At 40.0% G+C, this 26726-nt stretch overlaps 1 protein-coding gene across 2 annotated transcripts in view; it reads left to right on the forward strand.

The window, feature by feature from the left end:
• KIT (KIT proto-oncogene, receptor tyrosine kinase) overlaps window positions 1–26726 on the forward strand; it is an 86048-nt gene that overhangs the window by 33005 nt on the left and 26317 nt on the right. For both annotated transcript variants that reach the window (XM_055588589.1, XM_055588590.1), the window contains exons 2-7: window positions 4131–4400; window positions 7401–7682; window positions 8759–8895; window positions 13079–13250; window positions 17799–17988; window positions 20129–20244. In XM_055588589.1, the coding sequence (XP_055444564.1) occupies window positions 4131–4400; window positions 7401–7682; window positions 8759–8895; window positions 13079–13250; window positions 17799–17988; window positions 20129–20244 (1167 nt within the window). The remainder of the gene's footprint in view (window positions 1–4130; window positions 4401–7400; window positions 7683–8758; window positions 8896–13078; window positions 13251–17798; window positions 17989–20128; window positions 20245–26726) is intronic.

The raw sequence follows: 26726 nt of genomic DNA on the forward strand, positions 1-26726 counted from the left end.
GGAGTATGATTTATGATCCTTGTTCTGAGGGCCCTAATACCCCAGAGTAGGCAGAGGTAAGATCTAGATATAGACCACGATTGTACATCAGAAGCCAAATGGGTGATGGAGCTGAAGATTTTGGAGAGTTTAGTGGGAACAGGTGGTTGTGACCTGAAATAGTTAGAGAGCAAACAATATCTATGAAGATTGGGCTTTCTTCCTGATAAGGAGGCAAATTGATGCAGTAGTTATATCCTGGGTGCATGGGCAGAGAGGTGGGCGTAGCATGGAATGAAGAGCATTCGCGGGATCCTTAGGCTAAAAGGATTGGAGAGGCAGGTTGGGTCCAGAGGAAACAGCTAGAAATTGACACCATGAGAGTGCTTTGTAAGCTGTGCATGATGTCAGTGTTAGCTGCTGCTTGCCTCTGTTAGGGTTTTTGAGGCTGGGATTGGGGCTGTTGAAAAAGTGTTTTAGGCTGATGGATATCAGGGTTATGAGGCAGGATGATTTGGGGGTGGGGTGAGTGGAGGCTGGAGGCATGGGGATCTTTCAGGAATGGCTGTTCATTCTGGACATAGTAAATGACTTCTGGGATCAGGGCAGCAGGAGTGGAGAGGCATACGGGGATGTGTGACAGACTCTGGGGAATGACTGGTATGATTTATTGCCAAGGAGGGAGAAGTCAGGCAGAAATCTGGGAAATGATGGGCCCAGTTACTTCCATAGGAAATGTCAGGACTGATTGGAGGGAAGATGAGACTATTTTTAGAGTAATCGTGTCTTGTATGTATTATGTGTTTTCTGCATGCCTGAGGACAGTTCTGAGTGCTTTCCATAAAAGCTTTATGAATTAGGTGCTGTTACTGTCCCCACTTTGCAGATGAGGAAACCAAGGTAGAGATGCTTGGTAACTTTCTTAAGGATCACACACTTGCATCCTGGCAGATGCAGATCTGGACAGTCTTATCTCTAGATGAGATTGTACTGAGGGAAGTAAGTCGGATGGATAAACAACAAGGTCCTACTGTATAGCACATATATTCAGTATTCTGTGATAAACCACAATGGAAAAGTGTAAGAAAAAGAATATATATATGAGTAACCAAATCACTTTGTTTATAGTAGAAATTAACACATAATTGTAAATCAACTGTACTTCAATTAAAAAAAAAGAAACCTCAAAAAAAAAAAAAAAAAAGAGTCAAGTTCTTACCAAGGATGCCTTACTGCTTTCACTATAATAACTACCTGAAGAAAGAAATACTGCAGCACACTCTAGTATTCTTGCCTGGGAAATCCCATGGACAGAGGAACCTGGTGGTCATTTCCTTCTCGAGGACATCTTCCCAACCCAAGGACTGAACTCGCGTCTCCTGCGTCGGCAGCTGTGTTCTTTACCACTGAGCCACCATGGAAGCCCAGATTGAAATACATTTGCAATATAAATTCTTAAGAATTTTTGGATTAAATTGAAAGTACTTCGTTTTTAAAGGAGATAAATACTTGAAAAACCAGCATCTTCACTTACCACTGTGCCCATTTTCATTATTTAACAGTCTGTATGACTAAAAATCACCCCAACCACTTCATTTCCATAGTCTGGTTCCATCATTTAGAGCTTCAGTCTGGGGGCACACAGTCTGGGCCATAGCACTTCTCTTTCTGTTGGTGCTCGGTAACATGTGATGACTAATTCACCTTATTGTTGAGTCTTCTGTGACTCAAGGCTGCCCAGCATCTTCTGATCTGGGGTGTACTTTGCGTGACATCATGGGGCTATAATTGATGGCATGGTTGGAAGGCACCCAGATGAAATATTTGTCTGGATAACTAAACTTGAGACTGGTGATTTATACACACCTTCAGGGGGCAACTTCAGCCCTTCTGTAGAGTACTTTTGGGCCATCCCTCTCCATGGATTCTGTTCCTGCTATCTTCAGATGTCAGCATGCCTCCTATTTTTTTTATAAACTTGTAACCTTTTAACTACTACTAAAGTTTTAACTGTAGATCTATTTCTGTGCTTTCTCCTGCCATAATTCTCCAGGAAGAGGTCTACACTTGCAGGCTTAACCTTGAAGCCAGCAGAAATTCCCACTCAACTGAAATTGGATTTCCTGTGGTGTCTTCCTAACCAGATCTAGGGACCTCTGTTCTGTTCCCTTTGATCATGCTCAGCATCTGCCCTGGGACCCACCCACCTTCTCTTGGAAACCTTTTGATGTGTTGCCTCCCTTGTCTTTTTTAGCTTCTCCCCTTCCTTTCTGATGGTCCCATTTAAAAAAAATCTGTCTTGACTCTTTCCTACCCACTCTTAGCTGGAAGAACTCTGCGACCAGTACTCATTGTGTTCCTCTTTTTTCTACAAAACCGTTTCCTCGGATTATTTGATCCTGTCTTATAACTTCACAGGTACTGCTCTTTCCCCACGATCTGAAATTTCACATCATCAGGTGAGAAGTCCACCTGCTTGCCAGATGCAGCACCTGGGAGCAGGTGTCCTGCTTCTCCCCCCTGTCCCTTTCTCACCATCTGAATTGGTGGGGAGAAGTCCACCTACTGCCAGATGCAGCACCTGGGACAGGTGTCCTGCTTCTCCCATCTCTGGCCCTTTCTCACCTTATCTCCATCTCTGCCCTGAACGTGTGCAGAGGCTCCTGCTGTGGCTTCCTCTGATCGCCCCTGCCTCCCACCCACCGCTTCCTCCACTGGCTTGGACGGCTTTTGCTGCTCCTTGAAAACCCACATCAGTTCTTGTCTCTGACCTTATATGTGTGGAGGGGGGCACAAATCCAAGGCACACGAACCATTCCCCCCATGATCCTGCAGAAGAGACTGAAAGCCCCCCAGGGAGCTCTGTTATCCTGGTGCCCTCGCCCCCCTCACCCAGATCGTACGTGAGTCAGCCTTTTGTGTTCTTCATGGCACCGTCACCACCAGTGTGCGCTTTCTCTGGCAGCCTCTTTTGTCTTAAATCCTTAACTGTGAGTTCTGTGGCTTCTGCTGACCTGAGGGCCAGAACTTTTCACTGATCTTGAGTCTAGTTGACCTCAGGTATCTCACTGTGCACCAGTGTCTCTGGTGTCTGTCTGTGGTATCTGTCTGTCTGCTCTTTCTCCTCTTCTGATATTGTGGAAATCCAGCCCACTTCTTTCTCTGTCGCCTGAAGCTAAGTCTTGTACCTATGTTGCATTATTCTGACATTGAACACTGTGTACTTTAAGCTCTGGACTGTAAGGACTGTGTGTCCCGTCTACGTGGATTTTCTCCCAGCATCTGACACAGTGCTTTTGCAGCTCATAAGTAATGAACAGATACTTAACCTTCATGCAACGGATGCATGTATATACTTGTATGCACAAATGAATGAATGGATTGGCTTCTGTGCTTTTCTAAGGTTCCAGTTTCATATTCAGAGTCTCTAGTTTTGTGTCTTTAGTCTGACACTCTCCCAACTGAGCTATTTAGGCACTTCTTTTAGTTTTTGTATCTTTAGTTTGCTATGTAGCAAATCTCTGTAGGCATTAGGTTGATCAGGCTGCAACCCAACATCTGCTATGAAATCTGATGATCTGATGATTAAAATAAGATTTTCATTTTCTGCCTTATCATTTGAAACACAAAGATCTTTTTTTTAAAATGACCATCACCGAATAAAGACAATTGCATAGAAATAACTGAATTCACAAAGCTGTAAGAAAAGCCAGGCTATCATGATCATGTATATTTTGCCTAAAGAGTGATGGGCCGGTAGTTTTTTTGTTGTGTTGTTTAATCGTGTGAGGTTTTGTTTTTGTTGTTTCTAGACTGGGTGTCAGCATGTCAGTGTCATTGCAGTGGCCCATATTCAGAGTGGAAACTTCACCCTGTTGTATGTTTAACCCAGAGAATGCCATGGCATCCAGCAAGTCTTGGCTTGCATACCAAGGGTGACCCTCAGGATTAATTGAGAGTTGCCGAAAATAACTTGATTTTCTAGATGAACTTTAGAAACTTTAAACAGAACTCTCACCATAAATAGCTGGGCAGCTTTGTCCTATTTTTATTGTCGAGTACACAGAAGATGGAAATCAATATTGGAAAAAATGCTTTATTTCGCCCAAGAAAAAGATCATGTTCAACACGGTTTTCGTTTTTCTTGGCAGGCTCTTCTCAGCCATCTGTGAGTCCAGGGGAACTGTCTCTACCATCTATCCACCCAGCAAAATCAGAGTTAATTGTCAGCGTTGGCGATGAGATTAGGCTGTTATGCACTGATCCAGGATTTGTCAAGTGGACTTTTGAGATCCTGGGTCAACTGAGTGAGAAAACAAACCCGGAATGGATCACCGAGAAAGCAGAGGCCACAAATACAGGCAATTACACGTGCACCAATAAAGGCGGCTTGAGCAGTTCCATTTATGTGTTTGTTAGAGGTAAATGCTCAGCTTTCTTTGATGCTATGCTTAGAGAACTTTATATCCTGTCCTTAATTAGGACAAGATAGCTGAGTCATGGATAAATTACTGGCTGGGTCTAGAAAGCATAAAACACAGTTTTCTTGGTTAGTTTTCCCACATCTTCTGATACATAGTGGCTTCGGGTAGGACTCCAGCTGAAGGTCGTGCAAGGCTGTGATGCTCCTAATGAGGTCACAATATGGTTTAGCCCGTTTGTCCTGGTGGTGTCAGGAAACCCTGAGAATAAATTAGGCCCTTTGGGAAGACAGCATTTTAATGCCTTGAGATCCCAGATATTCCCACTTAGTAAAAACACTTCAGGGAACTAAAGGCCTCTAAGGGCCCCAAACAGACCAAAGCTTCAAATGAATTGACCCACATTTAGAGAGTAAATTCCAGAAACAATTCAGTTGGTTAAGCACCCTGTGTCCTTCCTGAGTTCTTAATAGTAGTCAGTTCATTCATTTAAAAAATTGTGACCTCTGAGAAATAAAAGGAAAATGTGATGGTTGGATTTCTGTTCCTCATTTCCTGTGATGAATGCAGTGATTCATCTGTGTTTGTGCTTTTAATAAGCTTGTCAGAAGAAGGTTTCCTGGCGGGGCCAGGGGAAGGGATAGGGGAGGGGTCTTTTTGTTGGTGTGAAAACTAGAATACTTAAAGCTTAAGTGACATACCAAGGTTATAGGAGGAGAAATAGTTTCAGTTCTCGTCCTGGGTTTGTGCCTGGACTGAGGTTGTCATTGCAGCCTCATCTATGATATTGTGGAAGAAGGTCCAATAAATTTGTCCTAGATTGTAGATCTGAGCAACCTCTGGAGTCACAGTTCCTCACAGCAACACTTGGATAAGATCACCTGCTCTGTCTTCCTTATATAATTGTTTTCAGGGAGACAGAATTAATGCACATTCTAGCTCTATGGAAGGTTAGTAAAATTGACTCTCCTGTTTGCTGTGAGGAAGGTTGCCATGAAACTGAAACTGCCTCTCCTTACTTTATCTTTTACTCTTTCCTGGGTGGCTAGCTGAAAAGAAATACACGTTCACAAGCCCCAGCTACCCTCTGGGTATGTTTCCATAATTGTTGAGCCACCCGTGTTCTGTTCTTTGACATTCAAGAACGTACTCTGTAATTTCCAGGTGGTAATGAAGTGTCATTCTGCTTATTAATAGGATGGGTAGACGTCTGAATAAATAGGGAAACTGCTGCATTAGCCAAATCAGTTTCACAGAGCACTCAGGTTTTCTTTATAGGGGAAGTCATCCTCAATAACTTGGAACTATGTTTAATTATTACCGGTTTAAGATGTTTAGATGCCTGTATAGTTTGTCTTATGGCAGGGAAGGAAATTGGGGCATTGTTGTGGGACCTATAGCTCAAGTGACTGAGAAAGAATAAGTGGGAAACTAACCAACGATAGCCTCGAACCATATTTCAGCCATTATGAGATAATTTATTTGCGGAATAAATTAGTTAGGCTGGGAGGTGCATAATTCGTTTAAGAAAACTCTTTGAAAATTGGTCAAAATTATATGATAAGTGGATTTCAATTATTTCATTGATTTTTATGGAGCACTCAATTTGCATGTGCAAAGGACGTTTTAAAAAACATTTTAGGGACTTCCCTGGTGGTCCAGTGGTTAATATTCCACACTTCCACTGTAGGGGGCACGGGTTCGATCCCAGGTTGGAGAACTAAGATCCTGCATGCTGCACAGTGTAGCCAAAAGATGAAAAAACTTTTTAAGTGTAATCTGTTGGCTCAACCATGTGTCTGTATGATCGTTACACAGTATAGAGGTGGCAGCATATTGTGTGTACAGAATGAGGTGTGTATAGAGGTCCCAGTCGGCCTAAGGCTTTCCCAGTCCATGCCAGGCATCCCAGCATAATTGCTAATGTACCTCTTTCACGTCCAAGTGTCCTGGTTTGGACAATCATGTATTTGCCACAGCATTTCTGAACCTCATAAGCTTCCCTTGTGCATATCAATTTATTTGATTTCCAGAAATTCTATTTATACGTATCTTTCAAGGAATATGAATAGAGCACGGACCACGTGTTATTTGTACTGTGTGGTCCCCTGATAGTTTTCTAGACTCTTTACAGAAGCTGGAGGATCCTGGAGACTGTGAACTCTGGAAAGAAGGTCACTTGGGTTAGTGGAGAACACTTTTCCCCACACTGCTAGATGTCATCAGGCTGCCTATTCTTGGCCTATGTTCTTTGCAGTGTTATCCGTTTTAGAATATTCATAAATATTATAAAACATTTATATGTTTAAATATTCATAATTTAAAAATAAAATTTAAAATAAAAATTAAAATTTATAATATTTATATTTGGGAATATAGAGCTCAGATTGTGGTATCAGTCAGACCTGAGTTTGAGTTCTTTCTAGCCATTTCTGGGCCACATTACTTAAGAAGAGTTGCTAGTTTTGAGACTTCGGTTTATCTATAAAATGGTGGTAATGATAGCACCCATCACATTACAATTTATTTATTTATTTATTTTTTTATTCTTTTTTACTTTACAATATTGTATTGGTTTTGCCATACATCAGCATGCATCCATGATAGGTGTTTTGAGGATTAAATGAGAAAGGTGAATGTGTAATGGTCCAATCTTAGTGCCTGACATATGGTTTAAGTGTTATCTTTTCCTTATTAGTATAGTTCAGATAAATTCTACTTTCATTTGCAAAGAATAAAGTCGGCAGCCATTTGGGCTACTGGGGATTTTTGCTGTGAGAGAGCATTTTATTTTTCTTTAATTTTTTGGCCAAGCCACACAGCATGCGGAACCTTAATTCCCTAACCAGGGATCAAACCTGTGCCCCCTGCGTGGAAGCATTTGACTACAGGATTACAAGGGAAGTCCCCGAAAGGCAATGTCTTAGATCTTTATAAAATGTTTTCATTGTCATTTTATATATGTGCTGTTTGAAATACTGATTGTCGGTTATGCCATAGACCCCGAGAAGCTTTTCCTGATTGACCTTCCCTTGTACGGGAAAGAAGAAAACGACACGCTGGTTCGCTGTCCCCTGACAGACCCCGAGGTGACCAATTACTCTCTCACGGGGTGTGAGGGGAAACCTCTCCCCAAGGATTTGACGTTTGTGGCTGACCCCAAGGCAGGCATCACAATCAGAAATGTGAAGCGCGAGTACCATCGGCTCTGTCTGCACTGCTCAGCGAATCAGAGGGGCAAGTCCATGCTGTCGAAGAAATTCACTCTGAAAGTGCGGGCAGGTACGGGTCCTTGTTTGCTTCCTGCTGGGTGTCGGAGCATCCATTGATTTAAAAGACTTCTCTTCTCGCTGGTCCATCTTAGTATGTTGGTCACTCAGGCAGCTGCTCTGATCGGTTTTCCCAGCCTCAAAATAATGCCAGCTGCTTGTAAATTCTTTATTTCACAGTCCTCATGCTACATGACTGGCCCAAGACCCGCCTCCAGTTGGGTGGGTCTACCAGGGATGAGCAATTAGATGGTCCTGGGGACAGTCATTAAACCTACTGACATCAGGACATCCCAAAGTTTCGTAAATGCACAGTGTTCCTTTCAAGGAAAACTTATTGGGAAGCCTTACACTGTTTGAAAAGATTAGCGTACAGATTATTCACTCCTTGATTTACTGTTGATCTGTGAATTGACTTCCTCCTTAAATATTTAATTTTAATGCCTTCTTAGACTGTTCACAATCTGAGAAGGAAAGTACCAGCTGACAATAGACCTTGTTATGAATTCGACATGAGGTAGAATATTTTGGTAGCTGGAGGATACCTAGAATTTTGTATTTCAGAGAACATCTAACTCAATACCAGTGGGCATTTAGCTATTGAGTAGTTATCGTTAAGGCTTTTGAAAAGGGTTCTCTTTGGAGTTAAGGAAAGTTTGATTGTTTAAAACCTGTTATTTTAAGAAATAATCAAGATATTAATTTTACAGTACATGGGAAAGTTGCCTGTTTGGTTAAAAGGATGTAATTAGTTGTTGGTCACATCCTTATGAAACCATCATGTGAAGTAAAGATAAAGGCAGCTTCACTATGCTAGGGTTTCTACCTAGCTTTGTTCAGGATTATTACCATCTCAAAGTAGACATTCTCTCTTTTTCACTCTATATTAATTAATTTACTTGAGGGACACATAGTTTAATTCCTGATGTCATCAGGTACACAAGTAATACAGATTGGTTAGTGCTATACTTTATATTTTGCTTAAAAGACCACAGAGTTAGCTGGGCATGGCTTAGGAAAAATGGTAAGTTAAGAAGTTAAGTTACAGTGCAACCAGTCGTTTGAGGGCCACTTTTCATTTTATTCTAGCCATCAAAGCTGTGCCAGTTGTGTCTGTGTCCAAAACCAGCTATCTTCTCAGGGAAGGAGAGGAATTTGCAGTGACATGCTTGATTAAAGACGTGTCTAGTTCCGTGGACTCTATGTGGATAAAGGAAAACAGCCAGGTGAGTGGATTGTCTTCTCCATTTTCCTCAATGTATCATGCTGTGTGGGAGGTTTGAAGGCTTTTCTTGAAAGAAGTGTTATTTTTTAAGAAATGTATTTTATTGATGTCTAGTTGATTTACCATGTTGTGTTAATTTCCGCTATACGGCAAAGTGATTCAGTAGTACATATATATGCATTCTTTTTCAAATTCTGAGAGAGTCTATTAATCATCCTGAGGATGGCTCAGCTGGTGTGTCTGTCAGAGGTGGAACTGTCTGGAGTGTGTTGAGATGCGTATTTCCCCATTTCATAGCACCATATGCAGACATGTACATTCATTATGAGTAACAAACAAATGTCATTTTGTAAATTTATTTTGAGAAAATTGAAAACTTCAGACTTGTTATTACTCTATACTGTTTCTCTGAATGACTTTAATGGGGAAAATTTTTTAAAAAATTAACAGTTCAGTGAATAGCTACCTTGATTTTTATAAAGCTATTATGGAAACTATTCAGACCAGATTATTTAAAATACTGTGAAAAGTTGCCATTTTCCCCTTCCATATTAAGAAACGTGATCTTAGGTATTAACCAGGAAGCCCTTCCCTCCCCCATGAAAAGGCCTGTCCATTTGAGAAATGGATTTCTTTGTATATGGGTCTGATTTCCTCCTTTGAGACTGCTTACCTGAGATCAGATTGCTAATGGTTTTCTGTTTGTTTCAGTTGCTATTAATAAAATGGTTATCTTCAATATGAAGCATTTGGACATGTTTAGGTTATCATTCATTTGACAAATGCATATTGAATGTCTACTGTATGTCAGATACTGTGTTAGGCATATCTTAATAAATTTTGGCTAGGTATATTTGAAGGGTTTTTTCCCTCTGAATTCACTCACATTAATAGCAAGGACTTTGAAATGTCCAGTTTCCCTAGTATTTTGCTTTTAAAATTCCCATTGACTGAGTTTTCAATAATTTCTGTTTGCATAATCTTGGCTATCTTGTTAATTTGCTATCATAGTAGTTTTTCTTCAGTACACACATATATATTACATTGGAAGGAAGAAAATACTGTCTTTTCCTCCTCCTCTTCCTCTTCTTCCTCCTCATGCTCTGAATTGGCAATTTTATGCCTGTTTAGAGAATCCTATGCTAAATAAGTAACCATGGCAATTAGCATAATGCAAAGCATTCTGATGGTGTTCCTGCAGACCTGTGATGGATGATACCTTGCTAAGTGAAGTCTGCCATTGACTAGGAGAATGGAACCAATGTCTCTGAGAAAGAAGTCCTAGTTTTCATATCATATAGCCTAATAAAAACAATAGCTTACATACGGATTTTTTACTAACCCTACAGAACACAATCCCATATTAATTGCCTTTCTATGATCCTTGATTTCAGATGAGAGAACAGTTTAGACTGTGTGTATAGCTGAGCCTCTGTATAACTTGAAAATTAGCCTTTCTGAGATGAGAAATAAATTGCCCTAGGCAGTTTTGTTCTGAACCATTTTTTCCCAGGAGCCCTGCTTGCCATTCCCAATTAATCCACTGGCGCTGGTAGATAAGGCTGCAGTGCTGGGAGCTCTTTGGGGAAATCCCAGTGCGTACCTCCAAGGGTTAAGGAAAACCAAATCACGTGCAAACACTATGTAACGTGTGACTTGCAGATGGGGCTCATGGCTGAATGCCAGAGTTCATCCATGAATCTTTTACTGACATCCTTTGGCTTAATTTGGAATACTTAGTGCTATTATAGCACTATCAAATTATTTTAAAAATCTGTAGAATTTGATTTGAATCATTTAGAATAAGTTTAACTCACAATGAAATTTAGGGTGAATTGAGTGTTGGAGAGTTTTTGCAATTGTTTGTTTTAAAATGTAAGAGAATCTTGGAGTTTATTCAACACTGTAAATCTTGGTTAGCTTTTCTAAGGCTTATAAACTCTTATATTTTTACTGCTTTTAATCATGATCTCTGACAGTATCCTAAATTATGGCCTCCGGGTTTGGATGTTGATATTGTATAAATTATCGACAAACTATTCCTTCCAACACCAGTGTATTCATTGTCCTGTTTAGCTCCCTAACAATGGACTCCTGGGCTCTTGCAGGAGCTAGAGGGAAGATTCGGTAAATGTGGAATATAGTATGTGACCTGTCCATTGTCTCTCTGCCTTTACAGAGGAGAAGTCTGTAGCATGATGGACTAGGAGAGGCCAGAGAAAAATGTCATTTCCCCTTCGTCTCTTCTTAACAATTGCTGTTAGGCAGCAAAAATGTCAGATTTCTGCCAATTATTAGAAAAATCTCTTAGAAGGGAGTATCTTCAAGTTGACACAGTGCTCCAGACTAGACAGGCCTTTAAAGACTTATTCTCTTATTCATTTTTGGAAATAAAATCTGAGACCATAGTGGCATCCTTGATTTGGCCAAGATCTCACAGTTAGTTAACCAAGCAGGTTTCTCTTCTTTTTATTTCAAAACATTTAGCTTTGGCAGTCAGCTTTTATGTGTGCTTATTTTAGTGTAAAAAAAATTTCTAAAAATATAATAACATGAGAAAAAAGAGAAATAGCTATAATTCTGCCACTGTACATTAGCAGTACTGTGCAATAAAAATAGAATGTGAGCCTCCTATGTAATTTAAAATTTCCTAGTAGGCACATGACACTAAAACAAAGTAAACTCAATTTTAATGTATTTAGTCCAATGTATCCAAAATATTTCATCATGTAATTAAAATTATTAATGGGCTATTTTATACTATTTCTTTCATATTAAGTCTTTAAAGTCTGGGACATATTTCATATTTACAACACCCTTCAGTTTGCATTTCAAGCGCTTGCAGTCTCGTGTGGTTAGTCCTTATAAATGCTATATTGCCCACATTTTTTTCCATGTTTCTTTTCTCTCTGTCCCCATGCATATGTATGAACACATGGTTACTGTCTTAAGGTATACTCATTTTACACTTTTTACATAAAATAAGCATTTTTAATTTTCATGTATTCATAGTCTTTTTGATTTGGTACACATTAGGTCATCTCCAGTTTTTCACTTCAGCAAATATCTTGAAGCTTTTGTTTCCTGTTGAGTTGTTTCTTTGAGATATATTTGCTGGAGTTGATCAGGGCTCTGAACATGCTTCCTAGTTGCTTTCCAGAAGGATTGTTCTGCTTTAGAGAACTGTCAAAATGGTCTAATGCTAATAGGTCCACCATAGCCTGTACAGGGAGTCACCCTTGATCTTGTTGCATGTCAATATCCGCTGTTGTTTTGGGTTTTTTTAGTTGTTTCCCCTCTCCCTCCTACCCCTCCCCATTGTAATAGGAATGTGTTCATGTAAAAAAAAAAATTGGAAGATGCAGAAAACTCTATGCTATTCCATTTCATTTATTCAGAGAATGGTTGTAGTTTATATTATGGCTTTTTCCTCATGAGGTTTCCATACAAGAACTCTCTCCATGTCTTATGTGCAGACAGATATTAACAGTAGGATGGTGATATCACAAGGGTAAATGCACAACCTTTTTTCTTCAGCTCATGTGTAAATAATTTGGAGTTTGGTCTTACATGTCTTGTGTACTTCTGAATGCTCTTTAATAGCTGCCAAAATTCTGCAGGATAAGAACAATAGGATGAATTTTCAAGTTAATCTTAGACATTGTAAATTTATTTTTGTTAATGAAAATAAATGTTAATAAAATAGAACATGATTGTTAGTAGTGATGTGTTTTCTTTCAGTCACTGGGCTATAGAATAGAAAACACATAAATATGTATATAAAACAGGAAATATTGATAGGATGCAGGTATGCTGACTTGTAAAATATCAGTATCCTGTAGTATGTCTTATATACTAGCTTTTAAAATTTGGTACTGTTTTAAAAAAAAATGTTTAGCACTGCAGAGAATTTGGAATTATGTATGCTGTGATTATTAAGAAATGAATTTTCATGTTTTTTCCCAATCATTAATAATGACTATCTTTCAATATAATCCTGTAATATGAAGTGTTCCAATGACAGACTTGTCATGATGTTTTATTATTCTTACTTAAGTAGTGTATAATGAATGCTAATATGGAGAAGTTAATTGCTGCTATTTTTAATTTATCTAGGAAAGATCCTGAATATAAATTGTATGGTAATCTTTGATTTCTTTCTTCCCCTCCCCTTCTGAGAGCAGCAGACTAAAGCACAGACGAAGAAGAATAGCTGGCATCAGGGTGACTTCAGTTATCTCCGTCAGGAAAGGTTGACTATCAGCTCAGCAAGAGTGAATGATTCTGGTGTGTTCATGTGTTACGCCAATAATACTTTTGGATCAGCAAATGTCACAACAACCTTAGAAGTAGTAGGTAAATATCTCTGGGAATGGTTAAATTACTTGGCATAGTGAATGAAGAAATTACCTGATAGTTTCCTTTTTACATTAATGGAATGTTAACAGATTCTTTAGGGCTTTTAGTATCACTGAATGAATGAATACGTGGAAAAAAATGATCTTCCAACCAGAGCACAAAAGCAAATTCTACCCATTTAATAGAGGCAAGTGAAAAGCTGTAACTGTGAAGGTGTTTGAACATGTCATTCTCTGCTTAACCCCCCTACCCCAACAAATGTAGATTGAGCTTTCCCCAGAATTTTACTCCTTGCTGAATGACCTGAGTTTGGAAATGGATGGAGACGTTATTCTTTGGAGAAAGACGTATGCTTAGACCTTAATGTATTTCTCTGGATCTTTTGGTGAGGTTCTTCGGCCTTTTGGTTTATTGTTTTACAGTTCTTGGGCTCTAGGCACTTGGCAGCAGAAAGGGCTGAACTGACTTTTCCTTCTCAGTATGCCCCTCACCTTACCCTGTCCTCTGACCCTACAGGCTATAACATAAACCTTCAGGAAGGCAGCCCACTGGGCATGGCTCCTTGTTTCTACAGAGCATAAACAAACATGTTAACCTGTGCCCTAACCTATATCATAACTGGTATACACAACTGGTTTAGTTTTCCCTGATCTAGCAATCTTACTAAATACTTATTTCCCAAGTATCTACTTAATGAGAGTAGACTGTGGTAAAGTACATGACGTTTTTGAGTTACTGAAAAGTATAGTAATTTTAAAATTATTTCTTTTACACTCTTTGGGCTCTCAGTATTGTTTGCATTTGATCTATTTTCTTGGGGTTTTTTTTTTTTTTTGATGACACCGTATTCTCATTGCTTGATTTTGATTAGGTACTTGTAGGGTGGTGAAATTCTTCCTCATAATTTTATCAATAATAAAATTATATATTTGTTTTCATTTCTCTCCCCCCATATTTCTTCAATAATTTATGTAGCAGTGTTAGAGGTTTGCAATTTATCCCACAATTATCTCATATGAGTTAGGTGTTTCTGCTCATGTTGTAATGGAAAGTGTCTCACCAAAATGAACGTGAAAAAGACGCTTTATTTGCAATTACAGAGCTAGCCCAGAGAAAGAGTACTGTTCTGTCCCTAAACATGATTGTGAACCATTTATTAATTTGAATAAAAGGCTATGCTTTTAAAATATTAAACTCCATAAGTGCTAATTTGCTAAGTTGATTAGGGAGCATGCTGATATATCAGCTTCAGCTCCAGAAAGCAATTAGTAAGGATGTTTTGAGCATATTGTTGTATGTAATCAGATTTTTAAAATCCATTCATCAATTTCCAAGAATATAACTGTATAACTGGAAAGACTTGGGGCCATGTAATCTGAATCTGTACTGTTTCGGGAGAGGGTTGGGATGGGACAAGAGCAGGAAGAGACAGAGAAAAGTGATCTTTCGGGGCTGGGAGTAGAATTTGGACACATAGTGGAGTGGTGCGCAGCACAAGACTTTAGGATGACCCCTACCTAGTTTTGAGTTGGGGCTCTACCACTTAAATTTCAAATGCACCCCACTTTAACTCTGCCTCTGTTTTCTCTTACGAGACACACAACCTCTAACTCCCAAGGCTGTAGAAGGGAGAAAAGCAACAGATTTTATAGATGTGCCTGATATAGTGTTTGTACTTGTAACTGTTAATGTCTCATCAGTTTCTTAAACCATCCTTTATAACAAGCCAGATAGGATTTTTTGATTCTAATAATTCTTACACTTCATGAATTTGAAACTCTGTTCTATTATAGGACATAAAATCATATTGACCAGACTAGACTGTAGAAAACTCCGGAGGAACTAGTATTTTATTCATGATGATTGTGACAGAAATCAGTGCAAATAATATTGCCTGTAATATTTCTATATTTTGCATTGTGTTTTATCTTTGAATTTATGACCTTGAGTACCTGAAAATTTAATGTAGCTTTCAGATAAAACTTATTTACTCAAAACTAACTTAAGTTAGCTTAAAGAATGACAGAGGGGCATCATTTATGATTCAGGTATTAGAACAAGCTGTTGGTTTCCAACTTGATTTCATTTGGATGTTTTTTAAAATTTCGCCTGAAAAATGTTTTTCCATTGATACAAGGGACAGTTGGATTCCATTTTTTTTTTTAATTCTGAATCTGTAGGAAACTAAATAGTAAATATTCTAATGGCAACCTCATGTGGGGTACCAATTGCATGTTAGATGCTCTCCAGAGGATATCTACTCAGTAGGTGGTGGTGATTTAGTCCCTAAGTTGTGTCCAACTTCTGCAACCTCATGGACTGTAGCCCACCAAGTTCCTTTATCCATGGGGTTTTCCAGGCAAGAATACTGGAATGGGTTGCCATTTCCTTCTCTAGGAAATCTTCCCCACCCAGGGATTAAATCTGTGTCTCCTGCATTGCAGGTGGATTCTTTTACCGATGGAGACACTAGGGAAGCCTAGGGTGTAAATATATTTAAATAGTACCAGAGATAGTGGATGACAGTCTTAAATGTTATAATTCCATCTTCAATTTTGAAAAAGAAAACAATAAGATTAAAACTCCTTCGTAATTCCACTAACTTGCTATAACCATTTTTAGGGTTTGGTATATGGTTTATGGACTTCCCTTGTGGCTCAGACGGTTAAAGTGTTTGTCTACAAATGCGGGAGACCCAGGTTCAATCTCTGGGTTGGGAAGATCCCCTGGAGAAGAAATGGCAATCCACTCCAGTACTATTGCCTGGAAAATCATCTCCTTGCAGTCCAAGGGACTCTCAAGAGTCTTCTCCAACTGCAACAGGATTTTAATTATACATGTAATCTTAGGTTCTCTTTCTCACTTAAAGTATGTGGAGACTCTAGGGTATGCTACAGTAAGAAGCCAGCCTTGGCCTCTCACTGTGTATATTACGTTTAGTCTCTGCCTTTGGGTAGGTAGCCAGCTATATGGCTTTCCATGACTTGGTTTCTTTTCTCATTTATAAATCAGGGGTTACAAGGTTCATGTTCAGTATTGCTGTAAGATTAAATATTTGTCATAATTATTAAATAGAATATGCTAAAGAACTTAATGCAGTTCTTGGCACATAGTAAACATTTCGTAAAAGGAGGTTATAAATATAATATTGGCAATTATTTTATTATGGTCTTTTTTAAGCTCTTCATTGTATTACTATATAACCATTTCTAAGGGCTGCTTTATTTACTTAACCAGTTCTCCCTTTTCTCATTTTTAAGATTATTATGACTAGGGTAAATAGCACTTCTATTTTGCATGTAGCTATCTACCTCACTAAGAAGAGTTCTCTGGATTAAACTGAAAAACAGATAATTTTTTATCTATAAATGCTTTCTAAAGAAGTTCTGCCAAATTAAAATGTGTAATTCAGCATGCTATTTTAATTACACTTGCAAAATTATTAAGTTTATTTCAAATTAGCTTTGCTAGTTTTCCATAGAATGGATATACATTATTTTTAACAGCTCTATTGAAGTTTTGCTGTTTTTAATATGTGAAAAGGGATCCCCTATTTAAATTACTAGCTTATTTTTCCTTATATATTTTCATGTCTTCTTTTTCCTATTACCTTAATTAATTTTTCTATATGTAGACATTTGAAAACATTTATGTATTCAGATTTGTCTTTTATAAGTTTTATTTTTTTGATTGCTTCTAAAAAGCCTAGAAAACTGCCCCCACCCCCACCCCCAGCTTGGTCAAAGTTTAATAGAAGTCAGTTTTGTTGTTTAGTTAAAAATATGGCTTAATTGTTAAAATGCAATATTTTTATTGAATATTGGGGCTATCTTCCCCTCCTTGATTTATGACATCTTATCACATATACAATTATATTGGGTCTAGGAATAGGCTACTTAGTCCAAATAATTTTTAGCATAATATGCCTCAGGACTAGTAGTTCTAAAAGACTTATCCCATGGTGATAGATCTTTAACAGTTGCTTAAGAGATAAAAATAAGAGAATAAACATTTCCAATGTGTGTCCTTTCTCATTTATGACTGTGATTCTCTAAGAGCAAAACAAAATGTAAAATGGCTAGTTAAAATTCTTACTTGGCAAGCTAAGTGTGTGCTAGGTCACTTCAGTCTTGTCCAACTCATTGTGATCCCATGGACTGTACCCCGCCAGGCTCCTCTCTCCATTGGATTCTCCAGGCAAGAATATTGGAGTGGGTTGCCATTTCTTTCTCCAGGGGATCTTCCCAACTCAGGGATCGAACCCAGGTCTCCTGCATTGCCGGCAGATTCTTTACCATCTGAGCCACCAGGGAAGCCCAAGAATACTGGAGTGGGTAGCCTATCCCTTCCCTAGGGGATCTTTGCAACCCAGGAATCGAACCAGGGTCTCCTGCATTGCAGGCGGATTCTTTACCAGCTTACTTGGCACTACCAGTTAATACTGGAAATCAGTCAGTTACCTTTATAATCCAAAAATGAAGCTGTGTTATTTGTTAAGATTTTTGCAGGTAACAGTTTCTTTCCGTTTCATTCTGCTGTGGTTAGATAAAGGATTCATTAATATCTTCCCTATGATGAACACAACAGTATTTGTAAATGATGGAGAGAATGTGGATCTGGTTGTTGAATATGAGGCATATCCCAAACCTGTACACCGACAGTGGATATATATGAACAGAACCTCCACTGATAAGTGGGACGATTATCCCAAGTCTGAAAATGAAAGTAACATCAGGTAAGAAAAGAGCCTTTTACTGGCTATTGTGCAGTTCTACCTTTCCCCTTCACTTGTTTGGTCACTAACTCATGTCCCACTTTTTTTTTTGACCCCATGGGCTTGAGCCCCACCAGGTTCCTCTAGCCATGGGAATCTCCCCGGGAAGAATAATGGAGTGGGTTGCCATTCCCTTCTCCAGGGGATCTCCTGACCCAGGGATTGAAATCCCATCTCCTGCAGTATAGGTGGATTCTTAACTGCTACCTCATCCTATTTCTGTAACGATCAATGTATGAGAAGACAGCTGATACAGAAGGAAGTTTGGGGCTGCTCCCGGAGTCTTCATCATTTCATTTTGCCACGTGTTTAGAGCACACAGAAAAGTTCATGCCTCAGTTGTCTCATTTGTAAATTAGAGGAGAGTCCTGTCCTAGAGTTCTGAGGATAGTTCAGAGCAGTGACTAGCATATACTAGGGCCACAGTAAATAATTCTTTTCAGAGAAAGAGGCATGTTAGTGCCTTTAGTTACATTTTTAAAGCTAGAAGGAAACGAAGAATTGTTAAGCATCTTTGGGCCAAGCAATGAACCCAAGTTTCTTTTACATCAGACTTCTCATTCGATTCTCAGATTAGTTGTATGTGCTTGTTTCTGGCCATACACTGTTCTCATTCCTTTATGTACATTAACTCAATAATTTTAGTCCTCACAAATGCTATGAGGAGGCACGCTTACTTCCCTCCTTTCTATAGAAGAGGAATTTGAGGCTTCGATGATTTAAGTAATCTCATCAGGAGCCAATGGCTTATAAGAGGTTGGTGCCTAGTTACAATTGGTGTTTTTTTCCCCCTAGTTGGGAGCTCTTGGCTGTTGTAAGAATATGGGTGAGAGAGGATACTGTCCTGGACCAAAGTCTAAGGGTTGGAGGAAGGAGGATGGATTGGGTGCTGTCCAGGCTTCCTCCTTAAAGGACTCAGTGACTGAAGGGGCAGGGAAGAGGGAGGAGTCTGACTGGGGATGATTGAGGTTATACCAGATTGGATGATAAGAGGTTATACCATTTCAGGGAGAGGGAGAGGGGCAAATCCAGTGAACTGAGTTTGGGGTTTGTTGAATTTGAACTTGCCTGTGGGATCTTGAGTGGAGATACTCAGGTAGGATGTTTTGTAGGTCAGGTTCCCTGGATGCAGCTCCTGAGAGTGGGATTCACAGGCAAGGGCTTCATTAAGAAGAGAGAGACCTGGCAGAGAGTTGGGGAAGTAGGGTAGGGAGGGGGAAAGGAGGTAAACAGGATGCGTGTGAGCTGCGGTCCCATCCTAGGGGTGCTTTGGACTGGGGGCCATGAACATAGGTCTGGAGAGGAAAGAGGCGTAGGACAGGGAGGTCTGGACTAGAGGTCAGGATTTGAAAGTTGTAAGCAACAGTAAGTAGTTCAGAGGAGCGTGAATGCCCAGGGAATGTATGCAGTGTGACAGGAGACTGAACAAGCCACCCCACGTGCAGAGTTGATTGTGGACCTTGGGGGTCTAGGGCCACCCAGACTGCTCTGTCCACACTGGAGCCCATGTCAGTAACTCCCTGATGGTGGTGCTGAACACAGCCACCTGTGATAACCTTGGTGTAAAACAGAAGCCCCGGTAGCACATGCTCCCGGGGATACTTGGAAGAAGCGGCAGGGGTAGGAGGAGAACCAGGAGATGCTGGTGTTGTCAGAATGAAGGTGAAGGCCATGGTATTGACCTTGCTGCATGGCCCTGAAGTGTCTGCTTTGACACACCTTGATGGAGATGCCTGCCAGCCTGGGGTTTTGCCAGGCAGGTGCTGTTAAAGTAGGGCAAGTGAGTTCAGGACACTGGTGAGAGGGAGGCTGAACAGAGGACCAGGGCGGGGAAGGATGCTGGCCATAAGGACAGCGCAGGATGAGAGTGAGGTTGCCTTATGGCGAGAAAGCCTTTCCCCACTCTGTTCTCATATACCAGGCATTTGTCTCAATGAAATATATGCGTATTTGCATTTGTTAACATGGATTTTGTTAACACTGAATTACATGGGACGTAGTTTTCCAAAACAGGCATGGATTTCCAGATGGAAACTGAAAAAGCCACACGTTTCGAGGTAGGTGATCCACAGGTGACTGATGGGTTGTTCTTTTTTTGTAGATACGTAAATGAACTTCATCTAACCAGATTAAAAGGGACTGAAGGAGGCACTTACACATTTCACGTGTCCAATTCTGATGTCAATTCTTCCGTGACATTTAACGTTTACGTGAACAGTGAGTAGAACAAATGGTTCCTTATCTTTTTATTTTTTATTCTTCTAAGTTGTGGCTGGTGTTTGCAACAGCTGCCGCCCCGAGTTCATTGTGTACTGGGTCAATAATGTTTCATGATAATTTTGACCTTAACAAAGACCTCGTGGTTTGGTGGTTGGAAGGATGTGTACAAAAACTGATTCCTTGTCCTACAATTCGCTGACCACATGACCTTGTAGCTGGCGCTCAGATGCTGGGTGCTGCCCTTTGAAGTCAATAGAAGAGACATAGAAGTTAAAAATAACAACAGTTTGAGGGACAATGTATTATTATTGATTGCTGAGATAGGGAGCTGGAGGTTGAATAGGAGCTGGATTATGGTATTAGGTGGGAAAGAGGTGCTATCAAGCCCCAACAAACAATTTCTTTGTTACAGCACCTTTTCTTTCAGGGTTAGGGTATTATTTTGTGTGAAATGAACGCAGTATTGATCAGCTCAGTGTCCCTGCTGTGTGCCATGCGGGGACTGGGGGAGAAGGGAGCAGGTGGTTTAAGGTGGGAGGATGGCTGTGGACACCTGAACATCTGAGCCCTGTGTGGTCCATGTCCCACAACGTCTCTGTACAAAGGTTGAGCCGCAGGGGCTATCTTCACCAGCTGGGGCTTTTCTCAAGTGTACGACCTGCTCCTGGCTCTACTGTGGGGTCACCTACATTTCCCAGAAAGAGGGTCAGGTGCCTGCCACACCACACCAGCAGGGGACCAAAGGCTGGAGGCCTCCAAAGACGTGGGATTCCAAGGGACTGTCCACAAAATGACCAGCAGAATTAGCTATCCACGGTGTATGGTGGGGGTGAGATGACAATCTGGAACGTTCCCTGGAAAACAGCTCAGTAATGGCTGAGCCCTTCATATGTGTTGGGCTGCACAAGGGGAGCCAGTTCCCCATCTTCCAGGAGCTTCCTACTTACTGTGTGGAGTGATTCTCAATTGTTACCTCCCTGATGGTGCCGCTCACCAGCATGGTGGGGTGGGAAGCGTGAGCCCCTTACAAATGGAAATAGCTGGCAAATGATACTCAAGACAGGTTTTTGGTTGCTAATCTGGAGTCTTTTGTCTGTTCCAGCATTTCCAAAATTGTATTTCCTGAACAAGGTGTTAACGTGTATTTAGATAAAGAGCATCATATCCACATACAGATTTTTCTGAGCTACAGACTTTCTCAGCATCCTTAATACGCTAATGTATATTTTGCCTGCTCAGAAGGAGGCGTGAGATTGAGCATATATCTCAAATTTGTATGACCACAAAACTGCTTTTCCAAGGGAAACATGTTAATTAACATCTCAGTTCTTCAGAAGAGTTTTGATTATATGGTATTCTCATTGGCCTGCAATTCAGGTATCTCTAGATTAATTCAGATGTTAATCAGAGATTAGTGTATTACACATGGGCAAAATTGCCTGCTTCTGAGAAATCTTCATGTTCAAGTAATTGAAGAGATGATTGCAGGTGAATCAATATCCTTGCAAACATCATATGCATTACTGTCTATACAAAACCGTATTTTAGGCATTCCAGTGCAGTGCTTCTCAAACTATGGTCAAGGACCTTGTGTATTTGTAGTTTCCAATTTGTTCTGTATCAATACTTCTTAACAAAATACAGAAAGAACCGGTCACTAGAATAGCGAGATGGAAAAGAACAAAGATATATAAAATCCCAGAATGGATCTTTTTTTTTTTTTATTACTAGACTCAACAGATATAATTAAGTGAAAGTGCTCCTTCTCAGTGCTTAGTCTTGGCTTCTGTGCTTACATACTATGCACCAGAACTAGTAGACTGTGGCCATGGTCTACTTGACAGGCCTCACTTTGAGAAGCTTCGTTGTTGGGAATTTTCTAACATTGTGTCATTTGTATCCATCTCTTTCCCTGGCTTCAAGGTCAAGGGCTCATGAAGTTCTCTCTCCCCCTTTTTCCTGCTTCCGTTTGCCAGTGTGTGGCCTACCAGTCAGTCATGAGTCATTGACCTTAGAAAGACATCTCTGAAGTCACCCTTACTTTTCTCTGGGTGACAAAATTGCTATGTTTTTACTTACCAGCCTAATTTGCCATCCGACAGGATCCGTATTAATCACCTCGGCTGGTGAACTCATGCCTATTTGAGACTAGAGAGGAAATGGCCTGAACCTTCCCAAATGATCGTTTCTTGGATTCGCTATAATCCTGGGGCCTGGGTCACACATACTTTCCAGCATGTGCTGAGCTCCTGCTTCAAGCACTGGGCACAAGGATGATGCTGTGCAGTGTCTCCTCTCCTTGGCTAAGCTCTTCAGGGGTCTATTCATTGAAGTCGCTTTATTACAGACACTAAGCTGACTAAAGGCATTTACTTCACTTACCTAACACATTGGAGTTCTTGATCTCTAGATGCTTTGACAGAGGTGGCATTTTTATGAGAATACTTTATCTGTTTCTTAGGAACTGTGTCCCAGTTGCCCTTCACAGATATAATTAGCTAATTTCTTTGCTGACTTTTTATTTTTTGGATTGGAAAAAAAAAAACAAAACTAGTTGATGCTATCATGAGGCAAGATTTTTTTATGTTAAATTTAAAATCAAAAGCTAAAAATAATTTTAAAATTTAAACTTGGACCAGTTGTGTCCATTTTGACATATTATTTTAGCCAGCCAAATGCATATGTAGATCTGCTGCGTGGTTTATTCTGTAAATAAGCTGAGCCCCAAGGGTGAAAGGAACTGTGCTCTGCAGAAACTAGAATGAATAAAAATCAGAATAATAAATGCATGCTGTTAGTGTAGAAATTCAGGCTACTTTTAGTGGCAGGGATGCATAATTGCTTAATAGATTCAGCCATGAGAAATGCTCAAGGAAATCCTTGATTTTGAGTAGTTAAATATTTGGTAGTTGAAGACTTGATTTGCTTTGAAAATTTGAGAATGTTGTACATGTGTGTGTTTGTGTTTTAATCACTTATGTGGGAGGCTTTAAGAGAAAGCTATATACATTTAAACTTTAAAATGTTTTAGTACTGTTTTTAGCTTCTCTAACAAGGCATGATTTGCATGGGTCTGTTGACTCAGTGACCTTAAAGGTGGTTTGTAATGGCCAAAAAACAAAACAAACAAAAAAAATCAGTGATTCTTTGCCTTGAACTTGCATTGCTATAATTATCCTTGAATTCCTTATTGAAGATGTATATAGAAGTCAGATTCTTCATTCTAAAAGGAAGTTTCATATCTTTGATGAAAACGGCCATTTGTTTCCATTTCAGATCAAAATTTGGTGAAAAATAGGGTTTTAGGAACTATAGAACTAACCAAAAGTGTTTTCTTAATATGTATTACCCTTTCCAAGATTCCTGCAGGTGTTAGAAAAAGTGATAACACCAAGATTCTGTAGGTTAGGTAGCCTGTGATGGTTGATTAGAAATCTGTGGTCTCTTTGGTGACTCATGGACTTGGAGAATGAATTTAATGGTTGCTGGAGAGAAGGGATAGTTAGGGAGTTTGGGATGGACATGTATACTCTGCTATACTTAAAATACATAACCAAAAAGGACCTACTGTATAGCACATGCTGCTGCTGCTGCTGCTAAGTCGCTTCAGTTGTGTACGACTCTCTGCAACCCCATAGACAGCAGCCCACCAGGCTCCCCTGTCCCTGGGATTCTCCAGGCAAGAATACTGGAGTGGGTTGCCATTTCCTTCTCCAATGCATGAAAGTGGAAAGTGAAAGTGAAGTCACTCAGTCGTGTCTGACCCTCAGCGACCCCATGGACTGCAGGCTTCCAGGCTTCTCCGTCCATGGGATTTTCCAGGCAAGAGTACTGGAGTGGGGTGCCATTGCCTTCTCTGATAGCACATGCAACTCTGCTCAATGTTATGTGGCAGCCTGGATGGGAGGAGAGTTTGAAGGAAAATGGATACATATATTGGAGAAGGGAATGGCAATCCACTCCAATATTCTTGCCTGGAGAATCCCATGGACAGAGGAACCTGGTGGGCTACAGTTCATATGGTTGCACAGAGTCAGACGCGATTGAAGTGACTTAGCATGGCATGGATACATATATGGCTGAGTCCCTTCACTGTTCACCTGAAACTATCACAATATTGTTAATCGAGTATACCCCAACAGAAAATAAAAAGGTTAAATTTTTTTTAAATGCAAAAAAATATAATTATAGAAATCTTACAAATTAGCCAAAAAAAAAAAGGGCAGGGCAGGGGGAGAGAAACTTATCTCTTTGGTAATAATAAATGTCATACAATAAAGGCTTTTATCAGATCTAGGACAAATAAAAGGCCAAACATGTATTTTAACCCTAATTAATCCTGATTCTCGACTTTTCTGTCTCTGTCTTACACACACACACACACACACACACACACACCCCCCATTTTCTTTATTCATTCATCCACTGAAGGAGATTTGCATTGTTTTCATACTTTGTTGTAAAAATTACTGCAGTGAATGTAAGAGTACAGATATCCTTGTAGATAAGAAAAAGTTCTGTGTTGTTTTCCATAATGGATATAGCAATTTATGTTCCCACCTTCCCGTTATGTTAAGGAACCAGGAGTTTTGTTTTCTCTGCGTTTTTGCCTGTACTTGTTTTGTTTTTTTGATGATAACCAGGTTGACAGATTTGAGGTGATGGCTCATTGTAGTTTTGATTTGCCAGTAACCTAGATTGACACTAGTAGCATTACGTCAATAAAATGTTATCTGGTAGCATTTCCAGATCCACATTATGAATTTAAAATTTGTAGCAAATGGTATTTGGAGTTTTCTCTTCAATCTCAAAGATTTGTCCTTTAATGACAGACCTGTTTCAGCTTCCCTGATGGCTCAGACAGTAAAGAATCTGCCTGCAATGTAAGAGACCAGTGTTTGATCCCAGGGTCAGGAAGATCCCCTGGAGAAGGGAACGGCAACCCACTCCGGTATTCTTGCCTGGAGAATCCCATGGACAGAGGAGCCTGGCGGGTTACAGTCCGTGTGGTTGCAAAAAGTCGGACACAGCTGAGTGACTAACACTTTCACCAATTGAGTGAGAGAATGGTGGTACTCAGGTGGTGGCGCATAATGGCCAGTAGGACAAGAAAAGTCTGGAGAATGAAAGGGCTTGCCTTTCATCTTTGGGCTTACATGGAACACAAATGATGTTAAGCTCCATTGGATATCCACATGACTGCTGAACTCTACACCAAATTCTCAGAATCATCAGTTTCCCTTCATTTATGGCAAAGTGTTAACAGAGGGGTTGAAACAATTTAAGGAAATGCTAACTAATGTATTATTTCTAAACTACTGCATCACATAATTAACATCCTGTCTGGTGTAAGTGATTATTTATAGATCATATAGTATACCCAAATCAGTCAAAGTAATAAATCATTCAGAATGAGGCCTTTTGATGGGAATGTTCCCCTTGACCACAACTGCAGAATCTGGGCTGCTTTTTATATATTTGTGGTCGCTAAGTCATGTCTGACTCTTTTGCAACCCCATGGACTGTAGCCCAACAGGCTCCTCTATCCATGGGATTTCTCAGGCAAGAATACTGGAGGGGGTTGCCATTCCATTCTCCAGGGGATCTTCCCAACCCAGGGACTGAACCCACGTCTCTTGTGTTTCCTGCATTAGCAGGCAGATTATTTTACCACTGAGCCACCTGGGAAGCTACCTTCTCCAAAGGATCTTCCCAACCCAGGGATCGAACCCACATGTCTTGCAGATTCTTAACCACTGAGCCACCAGGGAAGCCCATTTGTGGTCATAGTTAAATCCAGTTATGGATGGCTAGACCATCCTTCCAAGGAGAAGCTCCCCAGTGTGAAATACCCTGCAACACCTTGGGCAGCCCACCATGTGCCACAGGTGAGTGTAGGGCTGTCAGGACAGCCTTGGAGCTAGATGGCTTTGGATAGCCTGCTTGCCAGCCATCTGAGTCACCCACTTGGCTGCAAGTCTCAGTGATTATATTTAGGGTAAAAGTAATACTATTGGGTTTGGGGCATCTTTCCAGATCTTCATGAGTCAAGAGAGCAGAGTCACTAGGACTTTGCCTTTTTGGAAGATGGACATGTTTTCTAACCTCTTAACCATTTTTAAAAGTGATAGGACCTTCCAAACATTTGAGTGTCCAAATCTTACTTGTGTTAGAGGCTAAAATTTTGAGACTTAATGCTAACACACTTACCAAGTTTTGCTTGAGAGGCTTTGCTTTTTAGTATTTTTCTTTTCTTTTTTCTGGTTAGGTGGATTCTATTCGACCTACTTCTGTATTAAATTATTGGAGTTCTTCAACATTAAATAAAGCTAGTGCTACAAAGATAAGTGCTAAATAAATCAGAACTCCTTTCTGATTTATTTACTTGCTTTTCTGAGTTTGCTGTAAGACTACCACAGTATACCCAGAATGAGGCCTGGTTTGTGCAAACACTTATACACATTTGTTTTTAGATTAAA

The sequence above is a fragment of the Bubalus kerabau genome, chromosome 7 (genome assembly GCF_029407905.1).
Source record: "Bubalus kerabau isolate K-KA32 ecotype Philippines breed swamp buffalo chromosome 7, PCC_UOA_SB_1v2, whole genome shotgun sequence".
In the NCBI taxonomy this organism is placed as follows: domain Eukaryota; kingdom Metazoa; phylum Chordata; class Mammalia; order Artiodactyla; family Bovidae; genus Bubalus; species Bubalus kerabau.